The 24,910-nt window shown below is 40.1% G+C and overlaps 1 protein-coding gene across 9 annotated transcripts in view; it reads left to right on the forward strand.

Moving 5' to 3' along the window:
* LOC117966865 (nuclear factor 1 X-type-like) overlaps positions 1–24,910 on the forward strand; it is a 145,328-nt gene that overhangs the window by 42,577 nt on the left and 77,841 nt on the right. For 8 of the 9 annotated variants that reach the window (XM_059008169.1, XM_059008167.1, XM_059008172.1 and 5 more), the window contains exon 2: positions 5,781–6,312. In XM_059008169.1, the coding sequence (XP_058864152.1) occupies positions 5,781–6,312 (532 nt within the window). Of the gene's footprint in view, positions 1–4,746; positions 4,992–5,780; positions 6,313–24,910 lie in introns of those variants that run through there. The other variant, XM_059008168.1, reaches the window with a different exon arrangement.

The raw sequence follows: 24,910 nt of genomic DNA on the forward strand, positions 1-24,910 counted from the left end.
ATTCAGTAGATTATGCAGTAGATTATGCAGTATATTTTATTCAATAGATTATGCATTAGATATTATGCAGTAGATTATGCAGTAGATTTTATTCAGTAGATTATGCAGTAGATTATTAAGTAGGTTATGCAGTAGATTATTCAGTAGATTTTGCAGTAGGTTATTCAGTAGATTATGCAGTAGATTTTATTCAATATATTATGCAGTAGGTTACTCAATAGATTATTAAGTAGGTTATGCAGTAGATTATTAAGTAGGTTATGCAGTAGATTATTCAGTAGATTTTGCAGTAGGTTATTCAGTAGGTTATGCAGTAGGTTACTCAGTAGATTATGCAGTAGATATTATGCAGTAGATTTTATTCAATAGATTATGCAGTAGGTTACTCAGTAGATTATCCAGTAGACACACATTAGTTTAATTGCAGCGTGGCTTTTTCTCAGCTCTGGTTCAGTACTCTCAAATGGCAGAAGGATTTTAGTTCTTTAGTTCAGATCACTTTGAGTTTTATTATATGTTTTAATTCCATTCTTCAGTATTGATGAAATAAACTTTTATTATTTAATTCTGATACTTGTCTTAAATCTTAAATTGTATTGAAAATATTACCTAATATATATATATATATATATATATATATATATATATATATATATATATATATATATATGCATTATAAAATAGATACATAGATAGGAAACTTAACATGGTACAAAGGGATATATATATATATATATGAATGAACAAATGGGGCTGCACCGTTTGTATTGTAAGCAGTGAGTTTTCTGAAGTGCCAGCTCCTCAGAGCGCTAGTCGTTGCTGTGTGAGTGTGTGTGCGTGTGTGTGTGTGTGTGTGCTGGAGAGAAGCTCGATGTAAAGCACATATCCAAGACAGACGGGCGGTTTGTTTGTTTTTCTTTTTTTTTTTCTTTTTTCCTTTGGCAGTTGTTCTATAAGCAAATGCAATTCACGTCTCGTTGTTCTGGTCAGTTAGCCGAGTCGAGTTTTTGTAAAACTGAAAGCAAAAAGGCTTGGTAATACAGCAAGGCTATCGGACACGGGACACCCTTTTAAATAGATTAACAAGGCCGGTCGCTTTCAAGAGATATTTATTCTTTCACCTACACCCCCAGCAGACCTTTCCCGTCTCCACAAACCATTCTCCTGAAAGATTGCGTGCAATACATATTTGCCGTTGTCTGCAGTGCTTGGATTGCATATTGTTTTAAAATTGTGACACAGAATGGGTGTATGACTGACACTCTCAAAGCAGAGTTACCTGCTTAACATGTATTTTCTTAAATAAATCAATTAAAAAAATAGTATTAACCCTACAGAAAAAAAACATCACAAACACAGCGCTGATTCAAATATGGGTGGAAATAAACCAACAGTTTGAAAAGACAAATGCAGCTGCGTCCCAAAAATAATAACAGCACATTGTTTTGCAGAAATATCACAGCTAACCGATTTATTAAAAAAAAAACCTGCAAAAAACGAAGTGCACATTTTTCAGCACGAACTTCATGAGGCTCTGCTGTAAAGATTGAAGAACCCACACCCCCACAAACATCGCTGTTCATTCTATTTATAACAAGTGTGTGTTCGTAACATGTTACATGATTTCTGTCTACAAGCACATCAAATAAGAATATCGGTCCTCATGCTGGGAGAATTATTCATTCGAACAAACATTGCATCAAGTGTACAGCGAAAGTTTTGCATCCCCCTATAGAATGAACTCATTTCGCTTCACGAAGTCGAATGAAACCTGCTGAATAATATTAACATATTGAATTACACACCGCTTTGTAGTTTTCCACATACTTGACAAAAAACTGACAAAAATGAAAAAAAGGTGACTAAATCTAACATGAAATACTGTACTGCTATTATGGCTTCTGGTAGACTTTTGCAATATCATTTTGTAGTTTCTTTGATTACATGATGTTAAATAAAAGATCTAAATTATGTTCATTATATATATATATATATATATATATATATATATATATATATATATATATATATATATATATATATATAGAGAGATAGATAGATAGATTTTTTTTTAATTGTTTCAATCTTAAAATTCTAGGGTGATGCAAAACTTTTGGCCACAGCTGTAGACAATAATTATTCTGTTTTATGTTTGCCTGAACAAACCATATCAAATTGAGAATCCTGCCAAAAGAGTTTTTATATGTAATGTATTAAGTGACAACTTATTTAAATAGCTGTTTGTAACTCTTTCTGCTGGATGGGGGAAGCTGTGCTCGTATTTGCGTTGTAAAATAATTGGAAGGGGGTGACACGCGGTAAATCCTCAGATTTAAACGAAGAAAAAAACAAACCATTTGTGAAAGCGTATTAACATCGGCTCTGTTTATTCCTGCTTTATCCTGTTACTTCTGTTTAAAAAATAAATGACCGCCTGTGACACAAAATCTTTAGTTACCTTTTGTGTGCGGTGCGACACATTATCCTCTTACTGTTCACGTGTGTGTTTAAACTTTCAGCTCTGCCTATCTGAATATTGAATTGACTCGAATTCATCCCAAGAAACATTTGAACTCCTCTGCTATAAAGGCCCGGGAATAATATCGCATTGAAATATTTTATAGTGTGTGTATTCTATTAAATATCGCATTTGATATTTTGTTCACATAGTATAACTGGGAATTTAAAAAAATGAAGTGATCCTCACCATATTTTGTTTTAATGTTGTACTCATTTTGTGCTTCATGTTTCCTCAATCCACACCTAAGGAAAGGTTGGGATTGATTGACAATACAATGGAGATACACAGTACAGTTAGATTGTAACCTTGACTCGTTTGTATCAGTAGTTAATAGTTTTGCTTTATTGTTCAGCCAAGACTTCTTACCTATTTATCCTTCTTCAGCGTTGGTTAACAAAACAAACCTTTGTTCAGGTTATAATAACTGACATCGCATTATATAAACAGGGGCGGCATTAGCTGCAGCAAACTTCATGCTGGTGTGTGTGATATCTGTGTGTGAATCGCTTCCTTCGAAGTGCTAGTCAGACTCTTTATTTAATATTAAGCACCCTCTTTTTTTATTTTTTACAGAATTTGCAATGCGCCAACATGCCCTGCTTAAAAAAGATCCGGATTCATTTCGTTCTCAGTAGATTAAACTCTCGCTTATTAAGTGGGATTCAAGCAAACGTCTTCAAGTGCCTTCCACTAAAACCACGCGCTGTCCTGTTTTGTGACACAATTTGGTCACAAGTGATGTTTTTTCTTTGTCCCCTTTCTCTCTCTCTCTCTCGATTATTCTGTGTGTTAAAACTGCGTAAGAATGTGTAATCTGTGCCAGCGTCTCAGTAACACAGTTCCCATCTGCGCTGTCGCTTGTGAATTTAGAATCGTCTCTTTTTTCATGAAAAAGCTTATAATGTGAAAACAGTGTTTCCCAACTGCCTTTCCAAGGCTAAATTAGCACAGCCTCCTTCTAAATGCTTCTAAAACCCAACCCAGAAGAAGGGTCTCCACCTCGCACATCTTGCTTTGTTTGTAAGCGTATTGATGGGATCGCAGTGCAGACACATGCCCAGGTATATTGTTCAATAAACAAACAGACTTCGCTCAGGGTTCCACAGTGTCATGTTTTTTTTTTTTTCATAGACACAGTAAATAAGAGGAGTGAGAAAACTTGTTTCACTGAATGGCGGCACAGAAGGACATTTGGCTACGTTTTTGAAAAATAAAAAAATGCAAAATCTTTCTTGCAGGTGGAGATATCGTGTTTTTTTTTTTTTCAATCGAACTTTAGTTTTTTCTTTTTCTTTCAAACAGGTCGACATTTTGGCACAATAATCATTGGAGTCGAGTATTTTTATACGATATATAATATATTTCTATACTGTGCTTTTAAACACTCTTTCATATTAAAAGCTACCCCCCTCAGATATATTTGTCCCTCTTTGTTCTGGATTTGAATTGGGGAGCAGCTGCTGGGTTTAGATCTAGTGGGACTGGGGTGGTTGGTTTTTTTAATCTCTTTTTTTTTCATGGCACAATCTGTGCCAACATACCATAATGTGAATGCAAGAGGGTGTGTGTGTGTGAGCGAGAGAGAGAGAGAGAGAGGAAAGGGTGGCATATGAAAAATTCATGTCCTCTGGACTTTGCTTATTCATTAGATACGAACTTGTCTATTTGGCAAATTGCACGCGGTTTAGCTAAACAGCAGTGTATCTCTCTCTCTCTCTCTCTCTCTCCCCCCCCTCTCTCTCTCTCTCTCTCTCTCCCCCCTCTCTCTCTCTCTCTCTCACCCCTCCCTATTTGAAACAAGCCTATTGGTTGCCGAGTAGGCGTCTCATTGCCAGATAGGTGGGCCCTGCACATACTGGCAAAGGCACAGGCGCTGGTTAGAGAACGTGGAAGGAAAGAGAGAGAGAGAGAGAGAGAGAGAGGGAGGGAGGGAGAGAGAGATCTACAGTGCTGGAGAGAAAAGGGGAAAAAAAGAGGCAGCAGTAGCTTGGTTTGGCAGCCGCGGTCTTGCATGCTTTTCCAACATTGATTCGGCCCCAACATTGATTTCCTCACAATCCGAGATCGTACCCCCCTTATCCCTTATTTATTACCGACAGGCCGCAAGATCCAAGCAAGTATCACTTGCTGATTTGCCAAGGACTTTTTTTTTTTTATTTTGGACGCTGCAAAATTTTTTTTTTTTCATTTTTTGCATAGCGCTTTAAAAAAAAAAAAAAAAAAAAATAATTGTTTCCTTGTTCTACAACTAGTGACGGGTGCTGTGAAAAGTCCCACCTCCTATGTCTGTTTTTTTCAGGATCTTTTTCCTGTTTTTTTATTAATTTTTTTTTTGTTACATTTTTCATTGCCCGCGTTTGCCGATTTTAAAAACCAGCCGCGTTTTTCGCAGGGGGGGCGTAAAAAAGAGAGCGGTAGGATTTTTTTATTTGCTACAGACGCGCCGAATTTAGGATGAAAGTACAAAATGGTAACTATTGACTTTTTTGTTGTGTTGTTTTAAAAAAAAAAAGTGCTGTTGTCTGGCTTCGTTGAAAACCGAAATATCGAGAACCAAAAAAAAAAATTAAATACAGAATGGAAAGAAAATTAACCCTAATTTTGCTATAAACGGCACCAAAACCTATTTTGGATTTGATCTGGTAAATATTTTGGTGGCACTGTGCTGAGGTTTTGCAGGCTGTTATACAAAATACTAACCATATGGCTCTCTCCGAGTGCTCTTCTGCTTGAGGTAAGGATTCGGTGCTGTACAGGCAGAGACAGGTTTCGGGAGCGTTTACGCAAGTCAGGGTTTGGCACCAGGAAAAGAAAAAGGTTCACGCAATTGATTATATTTTATATATATTTTTTAAATCATTTTTTTTCTGCAGAACATTCAGCAAACCTAGGTTTTGGTATGACAAAAATAGTAGCTGTGTTTGCAGTTTGTATGGTCAAGAAAAAGTGAATAATTTAGACACTATGTATGTGTGTATGCATGCATGTATGTATGTGTATGTATGCGTTTATACATCTCCTGTCTTTCTCCTATATTATTATTTCACAATTTAAACAAATATTTCAGCATATTTTCATTTCTTTTTAAAGCTTGTTTATTTTAATAAAATCTCTATTATTATTATTATTATTATTATTATTATTATTTATTCACGTATTCACATCCATTGAGCCTCGATGGGATCCGAAAAATAAATTTAACATTCCTAAAACCCTTCTTGTTCTCCTCCTTCCCCCTCTCCTCCTCTCCCCCGTGCAGGATGAATTCCACCCTTTCATCGAGGCTCTGCTCCCTCATGTGCGAGCCTTCTCCTACACCTGGTTCAACCTTCAGGCTCGCAAGCGCAAGTACTTCAAGAAGCATGAGAAGCGCATGTCCAAGGACGAGGAGCGAGCGGTCAAGGATGAGCTCCTGGGAGAGAAGCCAGAGATCAAACAGAAGTGGGCCTCCAGGCTCCTGGCCAAACTGCGCAAGGACATCCGGCCGGAGTTCCGCGAGGACTTCGTGCTGACCATCACGGGCAAGAAGCCCCCGTGCTGCATCCTCTCCAACCCCGACCAGAAGGGCAAGATCCGACGCATCGACTGCCTGCGCCAGGCCGACAAGGTGTGGAGGCTGGACCTGGTCATGGTCATCCTGTTCAAGGGCAGCCCCCTGGAGAGCACGGACGGGGAACGGCTGGTCAAGTCCCCGCAGTGCTCCAACCACGGGCTGTGCGTCCAGCCACACCACATCGGAGTGTCGGTCAAGGAGCTGGACCTGTACTTGGCCTACTTCATCCACTCTCCAGGTGAGAGGACACACACACACACACGCACACACACGCGCACGCACACTCCATTCGTACACGCAGCACGGGTTGTGATTCAACAAAAATTATACACTTAAAAAAACAAAAAAAATGACATTTATATTTGTATATCTGAGGCGGGTATATCGGTCTAAATCAAACATATTCGGCAAATCTTTTGATGGTAAAACGTGGATGTTTTGTGCATCACTGTATGTGGTTAAGTAGGTTACCAGCTTATAATTAGGATTCCAGTCAATTTGACAAGCTTATACTTAGCTGTTGTTATAGTGTCATGTTGAGGTATAGATTGAATTGGTCTAAATCCAAGCTTTCTCTCTCTCTCTCTCTATATATAGAGAGAGATTTTTAAACCAAATTATATATATATATATATATATATATATATATATATATATATATATATATATATATAATTTTATTTATTTTTGGTTAAAAAATCTAAAACCAAACACCTATAAATTATTTTTTTTGCTTTCTTACTCGTTGTGACGAGGGGAGAGGTAGGTAGTACTCAGAGTTTTAGAAATGAGAGATCAAGACATCTATCCGAACCAGAACATTTATTAAGACTTTTAACATTTTAAACACAGTCTTTTTGTGTCAGATTTCACTACATAAAATGTTTACATATATAGAATTATAATAAATACAGCTCTGGCCAAAAGCGTTGCATCACCCTATAGAATGAACACATTTTGCTTCATAGAGTCGAATGAAACCTGCTGAATAACATATTGAATTACACACCATTGTAGTTTTCCATATACTTAACGGAAAAACTGACAAATTAAAAAATGTGAAATTTCTAAATCTAACAGAAAATACTGTACTACTATTATGGCTTCCGGTAGACTTCTGCAATATCATTTTGTAGTTTCTTTGAATACAAGATGTTAAATTAAAAGATCTAAATTATGTTTATATTGGGATCAATAAGCTACTAACAACCAAAAGAGCAAGATGGGCTGAATGGCCTCCTCTCGTTTGTAAACTTTCTGATGTTCTTTATATATATATATATATATAATGTCATTTTTAAATGATATCTCAATCCTAAAATTCTAGGTGAAGTAACCCTTTGTCCACACAGGTAGCTGTATCTAGCTACTAGTAGGTTGCGTTTGCATTTCTTTTTTTTTCCAGTAGGAATATTCAGTGACTTCATTAACGTCAGTAAAAATCATTCCTCAGGTAATCCGAAGAGCAGTATTGTGTTCTGCCATTGTGAGCATGGCAGATCATTGCAGTCACTCACATAGACACGCATAGAGTCACACACACAGTATAGGATTCTGGAGCAGGTAGGGTTATCGGCGCTGATAACAGCTTAGAAATTTAACATGTCACTTTTCTGATTCCTGTAGCACGTAAGCTGTTTCTCTGTGGATGAAATCTCTCGTTTAGTGCAGCGCTGTGAGGGGGTTTGGGGAAGAAGGAGGTGTATATTTTATTATTGATAATAAAAGATGTATTTTATCATTTTATTAGTTTCTGTACAAAAGGGATAGCGTTTTAAAAATCTCAACTCAAACGCGTGTTTTCTGGTTTCGTGTTGCATGTGTGTGCTCCTTGTAAAGGTGGGGTAACCCTTCTGGCTAGGGAAGGGACGAGGTAAACAGAAAGAGAATCGAAGAGTGATACACACACCAACTCCATTCCGCAAAATATGACATGTTCGTCTTTCATTATTAGCGTTTTGTTTTACGGTTTTTAAAATCCGTCGCGCTTCATGTTTTGGTCCCAGGCAGCAGATTCGGTGTCGTGTTATGAGTATTATTTTCTGTTGTATCTGTGTTGGCTCATCTAATAGCAGGCTGGCATGGTTTAGTGATATCTGCTGATCGGGAGATCTGGTGGAAGCTTGTAAGAGACAACACAAGAGGCTTAATATCAATGAAATTACAAACTTTCACAGTGAATGCAGGTAGACCCTTATTGGAATAGGATCATCAAAACTGAGGCAGCACTGAACGCAGGAGCTGAGGAGTAGACCGTTCTCTTTATCAGCCAGTGTAGTGTTGCATTTCCTTCATGACGAATTCAGTGCACACTAATATTTTCTGAAAATGATGTTATTTAGACAGCCTTTTTTTTCATGAAGACATTTCTTTGGAAGACTCAGAAGTAAATGGTTTCTGAATTAAAACGAAAACTGAAATGCACGACGCTGGTTGTCAGAAAGGCTGCAGAAATCTTGCCTCGAACTCCCCTATAAGTAGAACCGAGTGTGTTCATTCATTATGTGAACTTTTCATCAAAGCGGGCTGCTTTTGACTTGATCCCCGTACACACAAATCAAACAATCCTGATTTTTGGGTAATTTGTAATAATCAATAGCTGGTTTGGTAATTTTATTAATGTATTGATTTATTGATTTATTTTGAGTACACAGATTCAGATTTGTTTATTATTTTTTTTATTATTATTATTATTATTATTATTATTATTATTATTATTATTATTATAAATGTTTTACTGTGGCGATCAGCCCTTTTTTCATTAACCCTTGCACCCACTCGAATGCCAGTCTCTTAGGAGCTGCTGTGGTCTGATATCACCCTTGCTGGGATGTGTGCACAGTGCTGGTAGTTGGGTAGTTTATCTATTAAGATCTGCACAGTTCAGGTCTAAAAATCTACTTCTAGAAAAGACTCCTGCTGCTCTCTGCACAGAACCACCAGAACACAGGGTTCCAATTCCAGAATCCCAACGGTTCTGTTTGGAACCCACACAAAATAAAGGTTCTGCACAGAACCACAAGAACCAAGAACAGAGGGTTCCAATTCCAGAATCCCAACGGTTCTGTTTGGAACCCACACAAAGTAAAGGTTCTGCACAGAACCAGAAGAACAGAGGGTTCCAATTCCAGAATCCCAACAGTTCTGTTTGGAACCCACACAAAGTAAAGGTTCTGCACAGAACACAGGCAGGGTCTCGGGTAATAATGTACATTGAAATGGCTGGGGCTGTGCCACCTTATACAGCCTTATAAAAACATCCAGCATGGTGATAAAGGCTGCTGTTTAGCTTCTGTAATGAAAGCAGAGGTCTGTGTGTTGGGACGGCTCTGTAAAAGCACTTAACCCACTCCTGTGCAATCTTTATAATTTCTGATAATATACTGTCCTAGACCAGCGTCTCCGCGGTGCCAGCGTGCGCTTCTGCCGGGGAGCAGTGTGTGAAATGCCGTTCATTGTCACCATTGTTACAGTGAACTCTAATTAAGCACCGGAAACCCGTCCAGATCACTGCGAGTCATGTTTCATTCACGGAATCATTTCGATTGACAGTTTCCTTTCACCCTGCAAGCAATTTGACGAGGCGATCTGTTTTAAAGAACCCATTGACACGAGCGCTCATTAAATCTGCATAAAACTCACCGTACCTTAAAACCTCTTGACGAGATAGAAAAACAACTCGAGAGGTTATCTGAATGTGAATCAGCACGATTTCAGTTTTTTTTAAAACTTTTTTTTAACTGAGATAAACACATTTAAAAAAACCCAAAATGCTATCCTATAAACACCAAACATAACACCGGAAACGACTAGTTATTTTTTGTGCACTTCGCGCATTGGTGGGGCAGTTTACAGAAGCCCTAATCAAGCAGTTTTTTCTTTTTGTTTTGTTATTTAAAACCTAAAATCAAACTGGTGAAACCGACACAAAGCCAGCACTGCCTGTGTGTGCACGCCGCGCGTAAAATCTACGCGCTCGAACGCCTTACGTACTCCGAACCATTAGCGAGCAGTTTGTACAGGAACTTAGCAACAGAAACAAACCACCATTTAATTCAGCAACTTTTAAGTTTCACAGGTGATGTTTGCTGTGGTTTATGTCCTTTCAAACCGAACTACACAGACCGACCGGCACAGCTGTCTACTTAAAGACACAGCGTACACAAGCTCTTCTGACAAACGTTTTGACGAAAAACATTTTTGTCCTTCAGGAAAATAAATTAAAAAAATTGGATAATGCGTCCCATTGTCTTTGCATGTATTTACATACTTCAACGCGTTACCAAGTCTGGGTGAGAGTGGCGTGCCGGGACTCTAATGTCACAGTGACTGACTACCGTCCCAGGACAGCACCTGCGGAACACTGTTGAGCCCGGGCTCTGTTTGGAGATACATGGGCGAATCGCAAATTACACGGGCTATCTTCCGCTCGAATATTTTGTAAATGACTCTGCGCACAAGCGTGGGGTGTAAGCCCCTACCGTTTATACTTTACACTGTAATCATGCGTGTCTGCAGCTCCGGCCAAATATTTTGCACCCCCCTATAGAATTAACTTAATTCTGCTTCATAGAGTCGAATGAAACCTGCTGAATAATGTTACCTTAACGTATTGAATTACACACCGCTTTGTATTTTTCCAGATACTTAATGAAAAATGTGACATTTCGATAACATGAAATACTGCTGTAATGTTGGCTTCCGGTAGACTTTTGCAATATCATTTTGTAGTTTCTTTGATTACATGATGTGAAATAAAATCTCAAAAAAAAAAAAATTATATGCATCAATACGTCATCTTCACCTCCTCGCCATACAAAAAGAGCCATTGTTAAAAGGACTGGGTATAGGATAAAAAGAGTCTGTTCTGATGAAAATGACTTACAAACAGAAAGGAATTGAAAATCAATCTTAAAAGAGGATATAAAGAACAGCTTATTGAGAAAGAATTTAGAAAAGTTGACAAACTCAATAGAAATGAAATCCTTGAATATCATAAAATGGAAAAGGAGGTTGAAAGAGTCCTATTAATAATTACATATCCTAAGTTGTTACCTATCATTTCAAAAGCATTTACGCATACTTCATAATTCAGAGAAAATGAAATATTTCTGAAAAGCGGCGATTGTGGCTTTTAGAAGGGATTCAAATTTGACATTTTGGTAATTAGTAGACATAAACCGATCATGGACACATTACAGGACATTCAAACCTGTAAGAGCACATGTAAGGTACGCAGAGACTCAATCTTAAAAAATCCCTCGTGCAAAACTAGCAACCCTGTTTATGGTATATTTTGCCAAAAGTGTAGTAAAATTCAATATGCAGGAGAGACAGGTAAAACATTACAGAAACGCATACAGAATCACCCGATCAAACACAAGAAATACACAAGTCAGTGAACCAGTGGCTCAGCGATTTACAAAGAACAAACAGAACAGGAACGACCTCAAATTCAGAGTTTTAGAAAAATTAGACAATGTATACTATAGAAGACTAAAAGAAAATAAATGGATAAATAAACTCAGTATCGCGATGCCTGAAGGTTTAAATAGAAAGGAATAGCCGATCATTACATCATCAACTACAGTGTGTGGTGAATGACATCATCATCACATTAATAGATTTCAATAGAAATAAGGGAGCGTGGGTGCCATGACATCACAAGCCTATCAATACATCCACTGTTTGTTTTCAAACACACTTTCCCTTAACAAAGGTGTGTAAAAACTATTATTATTATTATTATTATTATTATTCAATCCTTAGGTGATGTAAAATATTTGACCCTATCTGTATATATCTTCCTGTCTGTCTGTCTGCCTGTCTGTCACATTAAATGTGTATATTAGCTAGAAAATCCAGTTAATGTACAGAATTTATATACAGATAGGCAGGTATTATTATTATTATTATTATTATTATTATTATTATTATTATTATTATTATTATTGAAAACATGCAAGCACAATACTAATTTGACACAATGCTAAAAAAAAATGCAGCATATATATATATATATATATATATATATATATATATCTATATATATATATATATATCTATATCTATATGAAATATACAAATCAGAAAACAATAATATAGATAGATAGATATAGATCTAGTACATTTTACAGCAAAAAATGCCGTGGCGTTCGGAGGTCCTTGCCTTGAACTTCAGTGTGACACGCAAATAAAATGAAAAAAATAAATCAATTCATTTCATGGACAGGAGGCACTTGTGTCTGTGTAAGTATGGGCTGTATGAGTCTGTATTGATTTACTGGAGCAGCTGCTTTTGCTGTGGTGCAGAGCATGCTGTGAAATATAACGCGTCACAAAGGGAAGCGACATAACAGAGGTCATTTCAAGGGTCAAATGACATATCAGAAGAGCGGAATCAGCCGCTGTTGCTTTCGTTCACAATCTTTATTTAAACGTTGTTCCCGGGTGTGTGATTAAAAGCAGGCTCGTCTCTAAGACGCTGCTCGCTGTTCATCACTATTTAATGCAATAAAGAAAGTAGATTACGCTGCAGTTCCATTCGGATTCATTATCGACACGTTGGTAATTTAATAAAAAAGAAATCGCGGTCCTTATGCACTTGATACACTCATGAATGTATGAAATGCTTTTAAGGTTAATGAAACTGGCCCCTTTGGTTTCTTTTCAAGTACAATACATGTCTGTATAGGGTGTATAGGGTGCTGTACGATATAAGGCGATATCCACTCTATATGAAGGCGTCCTGTACACTCGGACCTTGAATTTTCACCCACTGAATCTTCTCGTTTCTCAGCAGTTCTGAGCAGGGGTTTTGCGTTGTTTTATGATGTTCAGTCTGTTGCATGTGCTTATCAATCAGGTTTTCAGCTGAGAGGGACCCTAGTCTTGCTGATAAGTATGCAAGCGTCTTTTCTACGTCTTTCGCACTGCGACCCTAAAGCAGACCGTTGTAAAAAGAATCAGTCTTTTGCCACTTGCACAGAAGGTGCCGACAGAAATGTGTTTTCAAAAGGGTTAGCTGAAAAAAAAAGGGCTTTTTATTCTCTCCCAGATATCTTCTGATTCCTTTTAGGCTTTTCAAGAAAGAGCAAGTGTGAAATTGTTCTGTCTTCGTAACCACACACACACAGACACGCGCACACACTGACACAGAGACACACACACGCACAGAGAGACACACACTGACAGACATGCACACAGAGACACACACACATGCACACAGAGACACACACACACACACAGAGACACACACTGACACGCACACACGCACACACAGAGACACATGCACACACAGTGACACTCACACTGACACAGACACACACGCACACACAGAGACACACACACACACACAGAGTGACGCACACACACAGAGACACACACACACACAGTGACGCACACACACAGAGACACACACACACACACACAGTGACGCACACACACAGAGACACACGCACACACAGAGACACACACACACACAGTGACGCACACACACAGAGACACACACACACACACACACACAGTGACGCACACGCACATACAGATGAACGGTGGGTGGGTGATGTGGGGGCTTTAAGTGTGAATGAAGCCAAAACTACAGAGTGCTTCTCTTCAAAACAACAAATACCCTTAAAATACATGGATTTACACCTACCATTCGCTAATGTTTACTGCGCACAATTCTGTGACTGTGAGGATGCTCCTAGGCTCCGTACATTAACAACACATTTTTAATAAACTCAATATCCCATCATATCATTCTGTGGTTTAAAATAGCTGCAAATTCCTTTTAATCCCAATGCATTAGCTTCCTATTCCTGTGGTGGTCCACTTCAATTTATTATGAATTTGTCACAATTATTTTTTTTTTTTTACATTATCTTACAGCACTACAAAAATCATTACAGGATAAGAGCAAAGCGTTTGTTATTCAGCTGTTGCATCCTGTGCAGTCTTATAAAAAAAAATGACTTCTAAGTGTTTAATTGCCAGTATTAAATACAGTACCAGCTGCAATTGAGTTTACGGGCCTGATTTTGAAGTGTATTCAAAAAACACTTCTCTTAGAACAAGCGCAGCTCAAAGCGGTGAGCTCGTTATTTTTATTTTCACGCAGCTCTGTGGAGAATCTTCGTTGTTTAGTCGCTCGTATTTGTATTTTATTTTAAAACGACGCTGGTAAAGAAAGCCACAGTGGCTGTGTTCTGACTGGCACAGATTTGCATCAGAAACGCCCGCCATCAGGACCTTGCCAACAGTGAGCCTTTATTTCACTGTTTATCAAGGGCGTTAAAATGGTTATGGAGGCTCTACGCGCAAGGTGACTGAAACACGGCTGTATGTTAGTCTTCCGAACGTTCACTGGGAAAACCCCTGCTTACTGGTGTAGTTTACTGGAGCTCCTTCTTCATTAAGAGCCAGTCATTTTATCACACTGCTTGTTCCCAGTTTCTGGTCGTCTCTCATTTCAGTTAGCAGCAGCCGACGACGGGAATGAGTTTCAGCAACAGTTCAAATCGGATCGGTTCACATCTAAGGCTGCTTTTAGCCGCAGGGTCGACTCGTCGCTGACGGACATCTGTGCCTGCTGAGTTGCTGCTGAGTTTTATGTTTTCTGATTGATTATATGTGTTTTTTTTTACTCCTTTATTTCTTGTGTTTGATGTTGTTTGCTGGGGTGCTGTGAGCCTCTTGCCAGCTCATCATTGGAAATGAGACTGTGTTCTCTATCCACTCCTGGATAAGTAAAGGTTTGGATCGATTTGATTGGCCGGTATTAGGCAATTCTAGGGGTGTTCAATTCTGTTGAATTTCCTAATTTCAACTTTGAGATTGAACTTGTTTAAACTGTAATATAATTGGGCTCCCGAGTGGAGCATCCAGTAAAGGCGCTCCACGTGGAGTGCAGGATGTGCCCTATAGCCTGGACGTCGCCGGTTCGAGTCCAGGCTATTCCACAGCCGACCGTGGACGGGAGCTCCCAGGGGGCGGCGCTCAATTGGCCGAGCGTCGTCCGGGGGGAGGGAGGGTTAGGTCGGCCAGGGTGTCCTGGGCTCACCGCGCACCAGCGACCCCTGTGGTCTGGCCGGGCGCCTGCGGGCTTGCCTGTAAGCTGCCCAGAGCTGCGTTGTCCTCCGATGCTGTAGCTCCGAGGCGGCTGCACGGTGAGTCTGCAGAGTGTAAAGAAGCGGGTGGCTGACGGCACACGCCTCGGAGGACAGCGTGTGTTCATCTTCGCCCCTCCCGAGTCAGCGCGGGGGTGGTAGAGGTGAGCTGAGCCTAAATAATAACGTGTCTGTGGAACTATGAATAAATACTGAATATTAAATAAATAACCTCACACTGTATATAAACTGCTTTATTAACACTAGGGGGGCAACAACTATATATTCACATGCATTTTAATTAAAATCTTTTGCATAGATTTAAAGAAGAGAGGACTGTGCCAGGGTACAGAGATAGCAAGGGGCTGAGTGGGGTACAATCCCCACCCATACATTTTCTACAGTCATTAAAAAAAAAACCGATACAATATTGGGGTACCGCTGAAAATCTGAATGTGTTCAGATGTCTTGGAGAATGTACAGCGTGCTTCCATACAGTACTGTGATCTTTTTTTTATTTATTTTCCTCCCCACCTTTTTAATTTTTCGGCTTGATTTTTGCAGTCGCTTACAGCACCAGGTTTCTGGTAGGCGGTGAGATTTGTTTTTTCTTCATCCTGTAACGAGTGAAGCCTCACAAGCTTGGTTAGCTGGGGCAGAGTGCTGTGTGGTGCGCAATCTCTCCCAGACATCTTGGAACATTTTTTAAAATGTTTTATAGGCTATAAAAATATTGCTTTTAAAGACGTCTTATAAATGAAATTGTGCAAATACTAAATTTAACCCTTTGCGGTAACTTAGACCATTTTTTGTTTGCCCAGAACAGTTTTGTTTTAGTCGGAGATGGAAATAAGACTCCTGTTTCATAGCAGTTTCACCCATTCCAGGTTTTACTATGAGCTTGATTAGCCACACTGTACAGGTAACAAGCTCAGGTGTGTTTTAATAGTCAACCAGGAATGGATCAAACAGCTATGCAACAGCTATGCAAATACCACCATATGCTGTATTTGTGAACGTACAGTTTCATAACACTTTGCTGTTTGCGTGGTATATTTTAAAACTGCCTGAGGGGAAAAAAACCTGTTTATTAACGTCATTTTACTGTTCCACTAGCTGACTATTCAGCAGTGTGGAGTAGTGGTCAGGGCGCTGGACTCTTGACCGGAGGGTCGTGGGTTCAGTCCCAGGTGGTGGACACTGCTGCTGTACCCTTGAGCAAGGTACTTTACCTAGATTGCTCCAGTAAAAACCCAACTGTATAAATGGGTAATTGTATGTAAAAATAATGTGATATCTTGTAACAATTGTAAGTCGCCCTGGATAAAGGCGTCTGCTAAGAAATAAATAATAATAATAATAATAATATTCAGCGTTACCCGTTCTGTACAATTCTCACACTGCAGAAGGGACTAGCTGAAACGTTTGTGTACGTGACTTGACAGCACTGTGAAGCTGGGGGAACAGCAAAACTGCAGTCTACCAGAAACAGGGTTCTAACAGCATTGGAAAGACAGGGGGCGCTGGTTCGACTGCTCCATCCTCAGCAAATTGCTGGTGATGCTGTGCTCTGCTGAATCAAACCCGCGGCCGTCAGTCAAGGGTTAGTGTTATTGGCGCGCAGGTGAAGAGAGCCTTTGCGCTTGAGCAAAAAAAAAAAAACTTACTATCGACCGACCCCCGTTGACTTATTCACCAAGTAACCTCCAGTTAGAAAAAAGAAGCCGTGTTGAAAGTCGTGCCAAAAGGTAACCTGAGCTCTCGTTGCTTTGTAATGTAATCCAGAAGCACAGGAAGCAGAGGGAGGGATGGGAAACGGGCTCAGGTTTTCCCCCGGTTGATCATGTGCCTTTATTTAATTTTTATTTATAGCTTTTATTTAACCAGTGGTCCCATTGAGATCAATATATAGGTGATTCCTTGTTTTTTTTTTATACAAATAAAAATAGTAATGTTTAATTTTCTTAATAAATATACTACTGTAGTATTAATTATTATTTTATTATTATTATTTATTTCTTAGCAGACGCCCTTATCCAGGGTGACTTACAATCGTAAGCAAATACATTTCAAGTGTTACAATACAAGTACTACAATAAGAGCAAGAAATACAATAACTTTTGTTCAAGTGTGACAAACCACAATTCAATAATACAGCAGATAATAGTGATAGTTACATCAGGATATGATTAAATAGTGATAGTTACATCAGCATATGATTAAATACAAATAATAATAATAATAATAATAATCATCATAACACATAGTAGCCTGTAATCCCCCATGTTAACTGCCTGATATTATTATTAATATCTTTATAATGTTTTTGTTTCTGAATGTATAAGGTTAAAATTCATAATCGATCAGGAGCACTTTCTCTATAACCAAACGCAAGTTCAATGATAAATAGAAGCAGATGACTTTGTCCGTTATAAACAGTTTGACCTTCTGGTTTAGTTTCTCTGCAATTCTTCTTTTTTTGTCAAATTATTATAATTTATTATTATTATTATTATTAATTATTATTATTATTGTTATTATTCTGAGCTGTTCTGTTTTTTATTCGTATCTAATTGTTAAACAGAATTCAGTTCTGTATTTAATGATTTCTAAGAAGTGGTTTTTGATTGCAGTACAAGTAATATTACAAACACACATCCCACAAAAAGGGGGTCTTATAAAAACAGCTCCGGGGGGACTCTTAATAGGTGCGCACCAACATGGAGGAGGGCTGCTTATAGTGTCGCACCATCAGAGACTTTTAAAATGAAAGACAGGGTTTAGCTCCACAACTGTTAGGGGGGCAGTGAAAATTACATTACAGCGAGGGGAAATAGTTATTAAACTGGCACATGCACCTTTGAATGTGACACGCTAAGCTGAGTGCAGGGCAGTGCTGTCCCTCAGAGAGAGGCTGGCACAGCGCAGGGCAGTGCTGTCCCACTGTGAGAGGCTGGCACAGTGCAAGGCAGTGCTGTCCCTCAGAGAGAGGCTGGCACAGCGCAGGGCAGTGCTGTCCCACTGTGAGAGGCTTGCACAGTGCAGGGCAGTGCTGTCCCACTGTGAGAGGCTGGCACAGTGCAGGGCAGTGCTGTCCCACTGTGAGAGGCTGGCACAGCGCAGGGCAGTGCTGTCCCACTGTGAGAGGAATGCACAGTGCAGGGCAGTGCTGTCCCACTGTGAGAGGCTGGCACAGCGCAAGGCAGTGCTGTCCCTCAGAGAGAGGCTGGCACAGCGCAGGGCAGTGCTGTCCCACTGTGAGAGGCTGGCACAGCGCAAGGCAGTGCTGTCCCTCGGAGAGAGGCTGGCACAGCGCAGGGCAGTGCTGTCCCACTGTGAGAGGCTGGCACAGCGCAAGGCAGTGCTGTCCCGCAGAGAGAGGCTGGCACAGTGCAGGGCAGTGCTGTCCCACTGTGAGAGGCTGGCACAGTGCAGGGCAGTGCTGTCCCTCAGAGAGAGGCTGGCACAGCACAGGGCAGTGCTGTCCCTCAGAGAGAGGCTGGCACAGTGCAGGGCAGTGCTGTCCCTCAGAGAGAGGCTGGCACAGCGCAGGGCAGTGCTGTGGGAGGGAGTTACTCTGTGGTGTTCGAGTGTGGCAGCAGAGATGAAGGCTAGCGGGGGTCGTAGCTCACTTCTGGAAGTTTCTGCATTGGCTGCAGTCGCTGTTTAGCCGTGTAGGAACGAGCTCGGAGAGTTTGTATTCTGAAAACGAGACGTCGCAGATAATAAAGAGCCACTGTGCCAGCCCCACTAACTCCACATTGATATAGGCAGCCATGGGACTGGCAGAGTTTGTGTGTTATTATATGTGAAGGGCTCTGCTCGATTTCATTTTAACCACCTCACAGTAATATTGTCATTGTATTATGAATTGATTAAATACAGTAGCAACAAATTGCAGTTTACATTTCAGCATCCATATATATATATTAAATCTCCTAGTGCATTATCAGACTAAACTTTTGCCCAAGAGGATTTCATTAATATTGCAGTGCAATGGGTCAGAGAGAACACTGTGGAGATTCTGAAGAGCACTGTGTCCTCCTGTAATTAAACTAATTTGTGTTGATTTGATAATCTGTCAAGTTATTTAAAAGTTAGGCTCTGGGGGTCTGTTAGCATCAATACAAGTATTATACTAAGCATCATGTCTGCTTAACTCCTAGTGATGTAAGCAGGACGTTTTTCAGTACAGGGTTACCTTAAGGGAACGTAAACGAACTGGACTGTCAGCAATCCCTAAGTCAGCGCAAAGTGCTCAGCAATGGATGATTGTAGCCGACAGAGCATTAGGAATCCCGCAGGCGTTTTAAAAACTGACCGTGGCAGTTGAAAATTTAAGTGGCACGCCATCGCTTGTAATTTACTACGAAAATAAAAATGAATTAGAAGAATGTGTGCCTTATTATGTGGTAGATTTTATCAGAGGGTTTGGACAACGAAGCCGTTTTAAAAAATATATATAGAAAAGAGGAGGTTCTTGTTTTGGCGGTTCTTGCGTGTGTGTGTGTGTGTGTGTGTGTGGGTGATCGCTGTGAGTGTGTGTGTGTGTGTGTGCGCTGTGAGTGTGTGTGTGTGTGTGTATCAGTGTGTGTGTGTATCTGTGTGTGTTTGTGTGAGTGTGTGTGCATCAGTGTGTGTGTGTGTGCGTGCTGTGTGTGTGAGTGCTGTGAGTGTGTGTGTGAGTGCTGTGAGTGTGTGTGTGAGCGCTGTGTGTGTGTGTCTATGTGTCTGTGTGTGTGTATCAGTGTGTGTGTGTATCTGTGTGTGTTTGTGTGTGTGTGTGTGCATCAGTGTGTGTGTGTGTGCGTGCTGTGTGTGTGAGTGCTGTGAGTGTGTGTGTGAGCGCTGTGTGTGTGTGTCTATGTGTCTGTGTGTGTGTATCAGTGTGTGTGTGTGGGGGGGATGTGTGTGTCTGTGTGTATTGGTGTGTGTGTGTGTGTGTGTGTATCGGTGTGTGTGTGTATTGGTGTGTGTGTGTGTGTATCAGTGTGTGTATCGGTGTGTGTGTGGGGGGGTGTCTGTGTATGTGTGTGTGTGTCTGTGTGTATTGGGGTGTGTGTATCGGTGTGTGTGTGTGTGTATCAGTGTGTGTATCGGTGTGTGTGTATTTGTGTGTGTGTATCAGTGTGTGTATCGGTGTGTGTGTGTGTGTATTGGTGTGTGTGTGTGTGTATCAGTGTGTGTGTGTGTGTATTGGGGTATGTGTGAGTGTGTGTGTGTGTGTATCGGTGTGTGTGTGAGTGTGTGAGTGTGTGTGTGTATTGGGGTGTGTGTGTGTGTGTATCGGTGTGTGTGTGTGTATATCAGTGTGTGTATCAGTGTGTGTGTGTGTGGGGGGGGGGGTGTGTCTGTGTGTGTGTGTGTGTGTATCAGTGTGTGTGTGTGTGGGGGGGGGGGGTGTGTCTGTGTGTGTGTGTGTGTGTGTATCGGTGTGTGTGTATCGGTGTGTGTGTGTGTGTGTGTGTGTGTGTGTGTGTATCAGTGTGTGTGTGTGTGTGGGGGGGGGGGGGGTGTCTGTGTGTGTGTGTGTGTGTGTATCGGTGTGTGTGTATCGGTGTGTGTGTGTGTGTGTGTGTGTGTGTGTGTGTATCAGTGTGTGTGTGTGGGGGGGGGGGGGGGGGGTGTCTGTGTGTGTGTGTGTGTGTGTATCGGTGTGTGTGTATCGGTGTGTGTGTGTGTGTGTGTGTGTGTGTGTGTGTATCAGTGTGTGTGTGTGGGGGGGGGGGGGGGGGGTGTCTGTGTGTGTGTGTGTGTGTGTATCGGTGTGTGTGTATCGGTGTGTGTGTGTGTGTGTGTTTCCCTCAGTTTATTAGCTGTTTATTTACCAGTGCAGAATCCTCACATGTGTGTATCTAATCAGGGATGGGCTTGCGATCCAGGGAATATTTTGGCTCCTTCCAATCCGCTTTATATTTCACAATGAATTTAACGAGAAATGACTCATCTTCATCTTACAAAAACACACCGCTTTGTATTCACCAGCGCCTTTCCTCGTGTGCTCTGAAGATCCAGGCTCACCTGAGCTGTATGTGAAAATACACACAGGCGGACGCTGTTTGAAAATGCTGTGCATTAAAAACAAGCACAATAAATACATCAAAAACAATCGTGAACTAAAGCTCCTTACAACCCCATCGGAATTCAATTACACATTGCCCTGACGCGCCCGCCTCTAAAGATGCATCACTCCTGCCAGTTTCACACGTTGCACTGTAACCTCACCGGCCGATTTCAATCGACTCGGTGTCACACATTGCTCTAGCACAAGCCCGCGTTCACACTTCTTATCACAAGCATTCAAAACGCTGCCTTCTGCTTTAAAACACTGTGCGTTTCTTTTTGTTGTTGTTCCAGGGTTTAGATAGACAGATGGATGGATGTTTTCATTTTTCTCTTTTGCAGTTTGCTATATTGTGCTCTTTATAGTGGAGAAAGGGGGCAGAGAATGTGAAAATGAAGCTGTGCAGAATTCGGTTTCTCTTACATTGAGAGGCAACATATGAACTTATTTCTACACAGCACAAACAAAGCATTTTATTCAGGAGCTACTGTTACACATTCAAAAAAGAGCTTGTTTTTATCAATATCCCCTTTCAGTCATGAGTTGTTAATTATACTTAAGAATTTTAAAACAGTTTGTGTGAACTCTGTGAACTGTGAGAAGCTGCCATTATGTATCATAGATGGGCTCAAATTTAGACCAATCAGGATAAGTTGAACTTGCATTTAGACCAATCAGGATAAGTTGAACTTGCATTTAGACCAATCAGGATAAGATGGACTCAAATTTAGACCAATCAGGATAAGATGGACTCAAATTTAGACCAATCAGGATAAGTTGAACTTGCATTTAGACCAATCAGGATAAGATGGACTCAAATTTAGACCAATCAGGATAAGATGGACTCGAATTTAGACCAATCAGGATAAGATGAACTCAAATTTAGACCAATCAGGATAAGATGGACTCAAATTTAGACTAATGAGGAACGGTGATTGGTTGATTTCTGTTCCATGATTTATAATTATTTGAAAGTCATTTTAATCCTTAGCTGTGAGATCTTTAAACTCTCCCTTATACACACGGGCGATTTAAAGAGGGTCACAAGGCAAAACTGCAGGAAGGTTGACAACGTGGAAAAACCTGAAACTGGTGACGGAAAAACACTTTATGGTTGTATTCTTTACCTTTAAATTTACAATGGCGCTTTTACTTAACCCATAGCGCCACCTAGTGCTCCGATGCATATATAAAGGCACTATATACAGCTGTGGCCAAAAGTTTAGCATCCCCTTATAGAATTAACTTAATTTTGCTTCATGAAGTGGAATGAAACCTGCTGAATAACGTTACGTTAACATATTGAATCGCACACCGCTTTGTAGTTTTCCATATACTTAACAAAAAAAACTGACACAAATGGAAAAATGAGACATTTCAAAATCTAACATGAAATACTACTGTACTAGAAAATGAATTAATTAAACTGTATCCAATACACAAATCCGAACTTGCAGGTTTACGCTCTGTGTGTACTGTGGAGCCGGGGCTATATGCATATGTATATGTAATATGTATATGTATATGGACAGTCAGCTGAGTGGCATGCCAAGTCTCTAAGCTCATACCCAGCCAGTAAACAACTTTGCAATGCATGGAAGTTTTATTAGTGGCTTTGATTTGAGAGACTGCAGAGCGACGAGGCTCATTTGCATTGAAAGCTTGGCTGTTTTCTTTTACACTAATTACAGGGTAGTGTGTGCAGTGGGAGGGGGGCTATCAGTGAAAGTGACCAGGAGTAAAGTGGCGGCACCACAGCTAGAATAACAATCCCACAATACATGGTGATTATCCTCCTTTGATGTGGGTGCAGGGAAATGGCAGACACTTACTCCAGCAGATCCGATCTGGTTAATAGCGCACACTTTCAAAAACTCAAGCAGAGCGCAACGGCATGAGGTTTTTTTTTTTTTCCTTTAGTTTTTTTTTTTATTCGAAGGAGGATTAGTGCGTTACAGATTAAAGAACGCTCACTTGAAAACAGTGCCCCCTTTCGTTCTGCATGCTGCATTGCATGCCATGTTGACAGTCCACCTAGTTTACATTCCCCGAGAGTACATAAGAAAGTTTACAAACGAGAGGAGGCCATTCAGCCCATCTTGCTCGTTTGGTTGTTAGTAGCTTATTGATCCCAGAATCTCACCAAGCAGCTTCTTGAAGGATCCCAGGGTGTCAGCTTCAACAACATTACTGGGGAGTTGGTTCCAGACCCTCACAATTCTCTGTGTAAAAAAGTGCCTCCTATTTTCTGTTCTGAATGCCCCTTTATCTAATCTCCATTTGTGACCCCTGGTCCTTGTTTCTTTTTTCAGGTCAAAAAAGTCCCGAAAAAGTAGTTCAGATATACTTCGGTCTGTGTTAGCAACATGTTTCTGTGCATTATATTATTAGACAGCAGGATGTATTGACAGTCCAGTTCGTTTACATTACCCTCTTTTTTTTTTTTTTAAATCAAGAATATTTTGTGTACATTAAAACGACAATTTGTTTAACACCCCCGACCCCAATGAAATAAATTTATAAATTTTCTTATCAAAAGAAATAAACTTTGTCTTTTTGCAACTTCTTAAAGAACAAAGATTCTCGGCACAAGAAAAGGGAGACAAGCAGTCACATTAATGAAACGAATTGTAAATCCCATCTGAGAAATCGCCTAAGCAGTGTTTAGGACATAAACGTCCATCTTAGCTTGAGTATGATGAGGTCATCCTGTGCAGAGAACACACGGCATTGCTCTGAAGTTAAAAAGCAAAACCACTTTTTATTAATGTTTAATAGTAGCTCATGAGTAATGTTTTTTTTTCTCTCATTTCCAATAAGTTAATGCATCGTCTCTTATTATAAAGTTACACATTTTGTAAAGAAAGTACAAAATTGCAGACACCATTAAGAGACACACAACAGATTCACTTCCACAAGATTTTAGCATTGCTTCGGACTAGGGGTTTTACTCTGTTACTGGTCAATCGACTGATCACCCCCGTGGGCTTTGAGCGATTCAAAAATAATAGTCTGCCATGAGAGATATCAAAATACAGTGTTCGACAAAGACATCTTTTAAAATGGTATCAGAAAACAAGCAGCTCCCTCATACTCTTCAGCTAACTAAAATAAATGACATTTCAATAGCACTCGTGTGTCACACTGTAACAGATCTGTTCAGTGCAGAATTCCAGGTACTGGTGCAGCTGGGCTTTGACAGTGATAGATACACCCTCGATGTGTTTTGAATCCTTTTTCTTTTAGACGTGGTATTTGTCTGAAGGAAATGCAAACGGGCAGTACAGCTCAAAAGTGACTGATTTTCTTTCAATACAATTTCATATCACTAGCAACCAGGTGTAATTAATCAATCGTAGATCGGATGATTAATCGATCAATAGAAAAGACCACGATTAAAAACCCTAGTTATTTATTTATTTATTTATTTTTGAAAACATTTGTTTGGAGGATAGTGAAAAACCAGAATTTTAAAAACAGCACCTTTACTGTTTTTTTTTCTTCTTTTCTGTAAATAACTGAATGATCTTTATTTAGAAACCCAAACGTTTGTTTTGTCTTGAGTTCTGCTACCTTGACTGGTGTGGCGGCACAGCACGGTGCATCACATTTCCTTTTCAGGAAGAAAGGAAACCAGTGGCTGTCTCTCGAGTTTAAACCCGAAT

This window comes from Acipenser ruthenus, chromosome 36, assembly GCF_902713425.1.
Source record: "Acipenser ruthenus chromosome 36, fAciRut3.2 maternal haplotype, whole genome shotgun sequence".
Taxonomy (NCBI): domain Eukaryota; kingdom Metazoa; phylum Chordata; class Actinopteri; order Acipenseriformes; family Acipenseridae; genus Acipenser; species Acipenser ruthenus.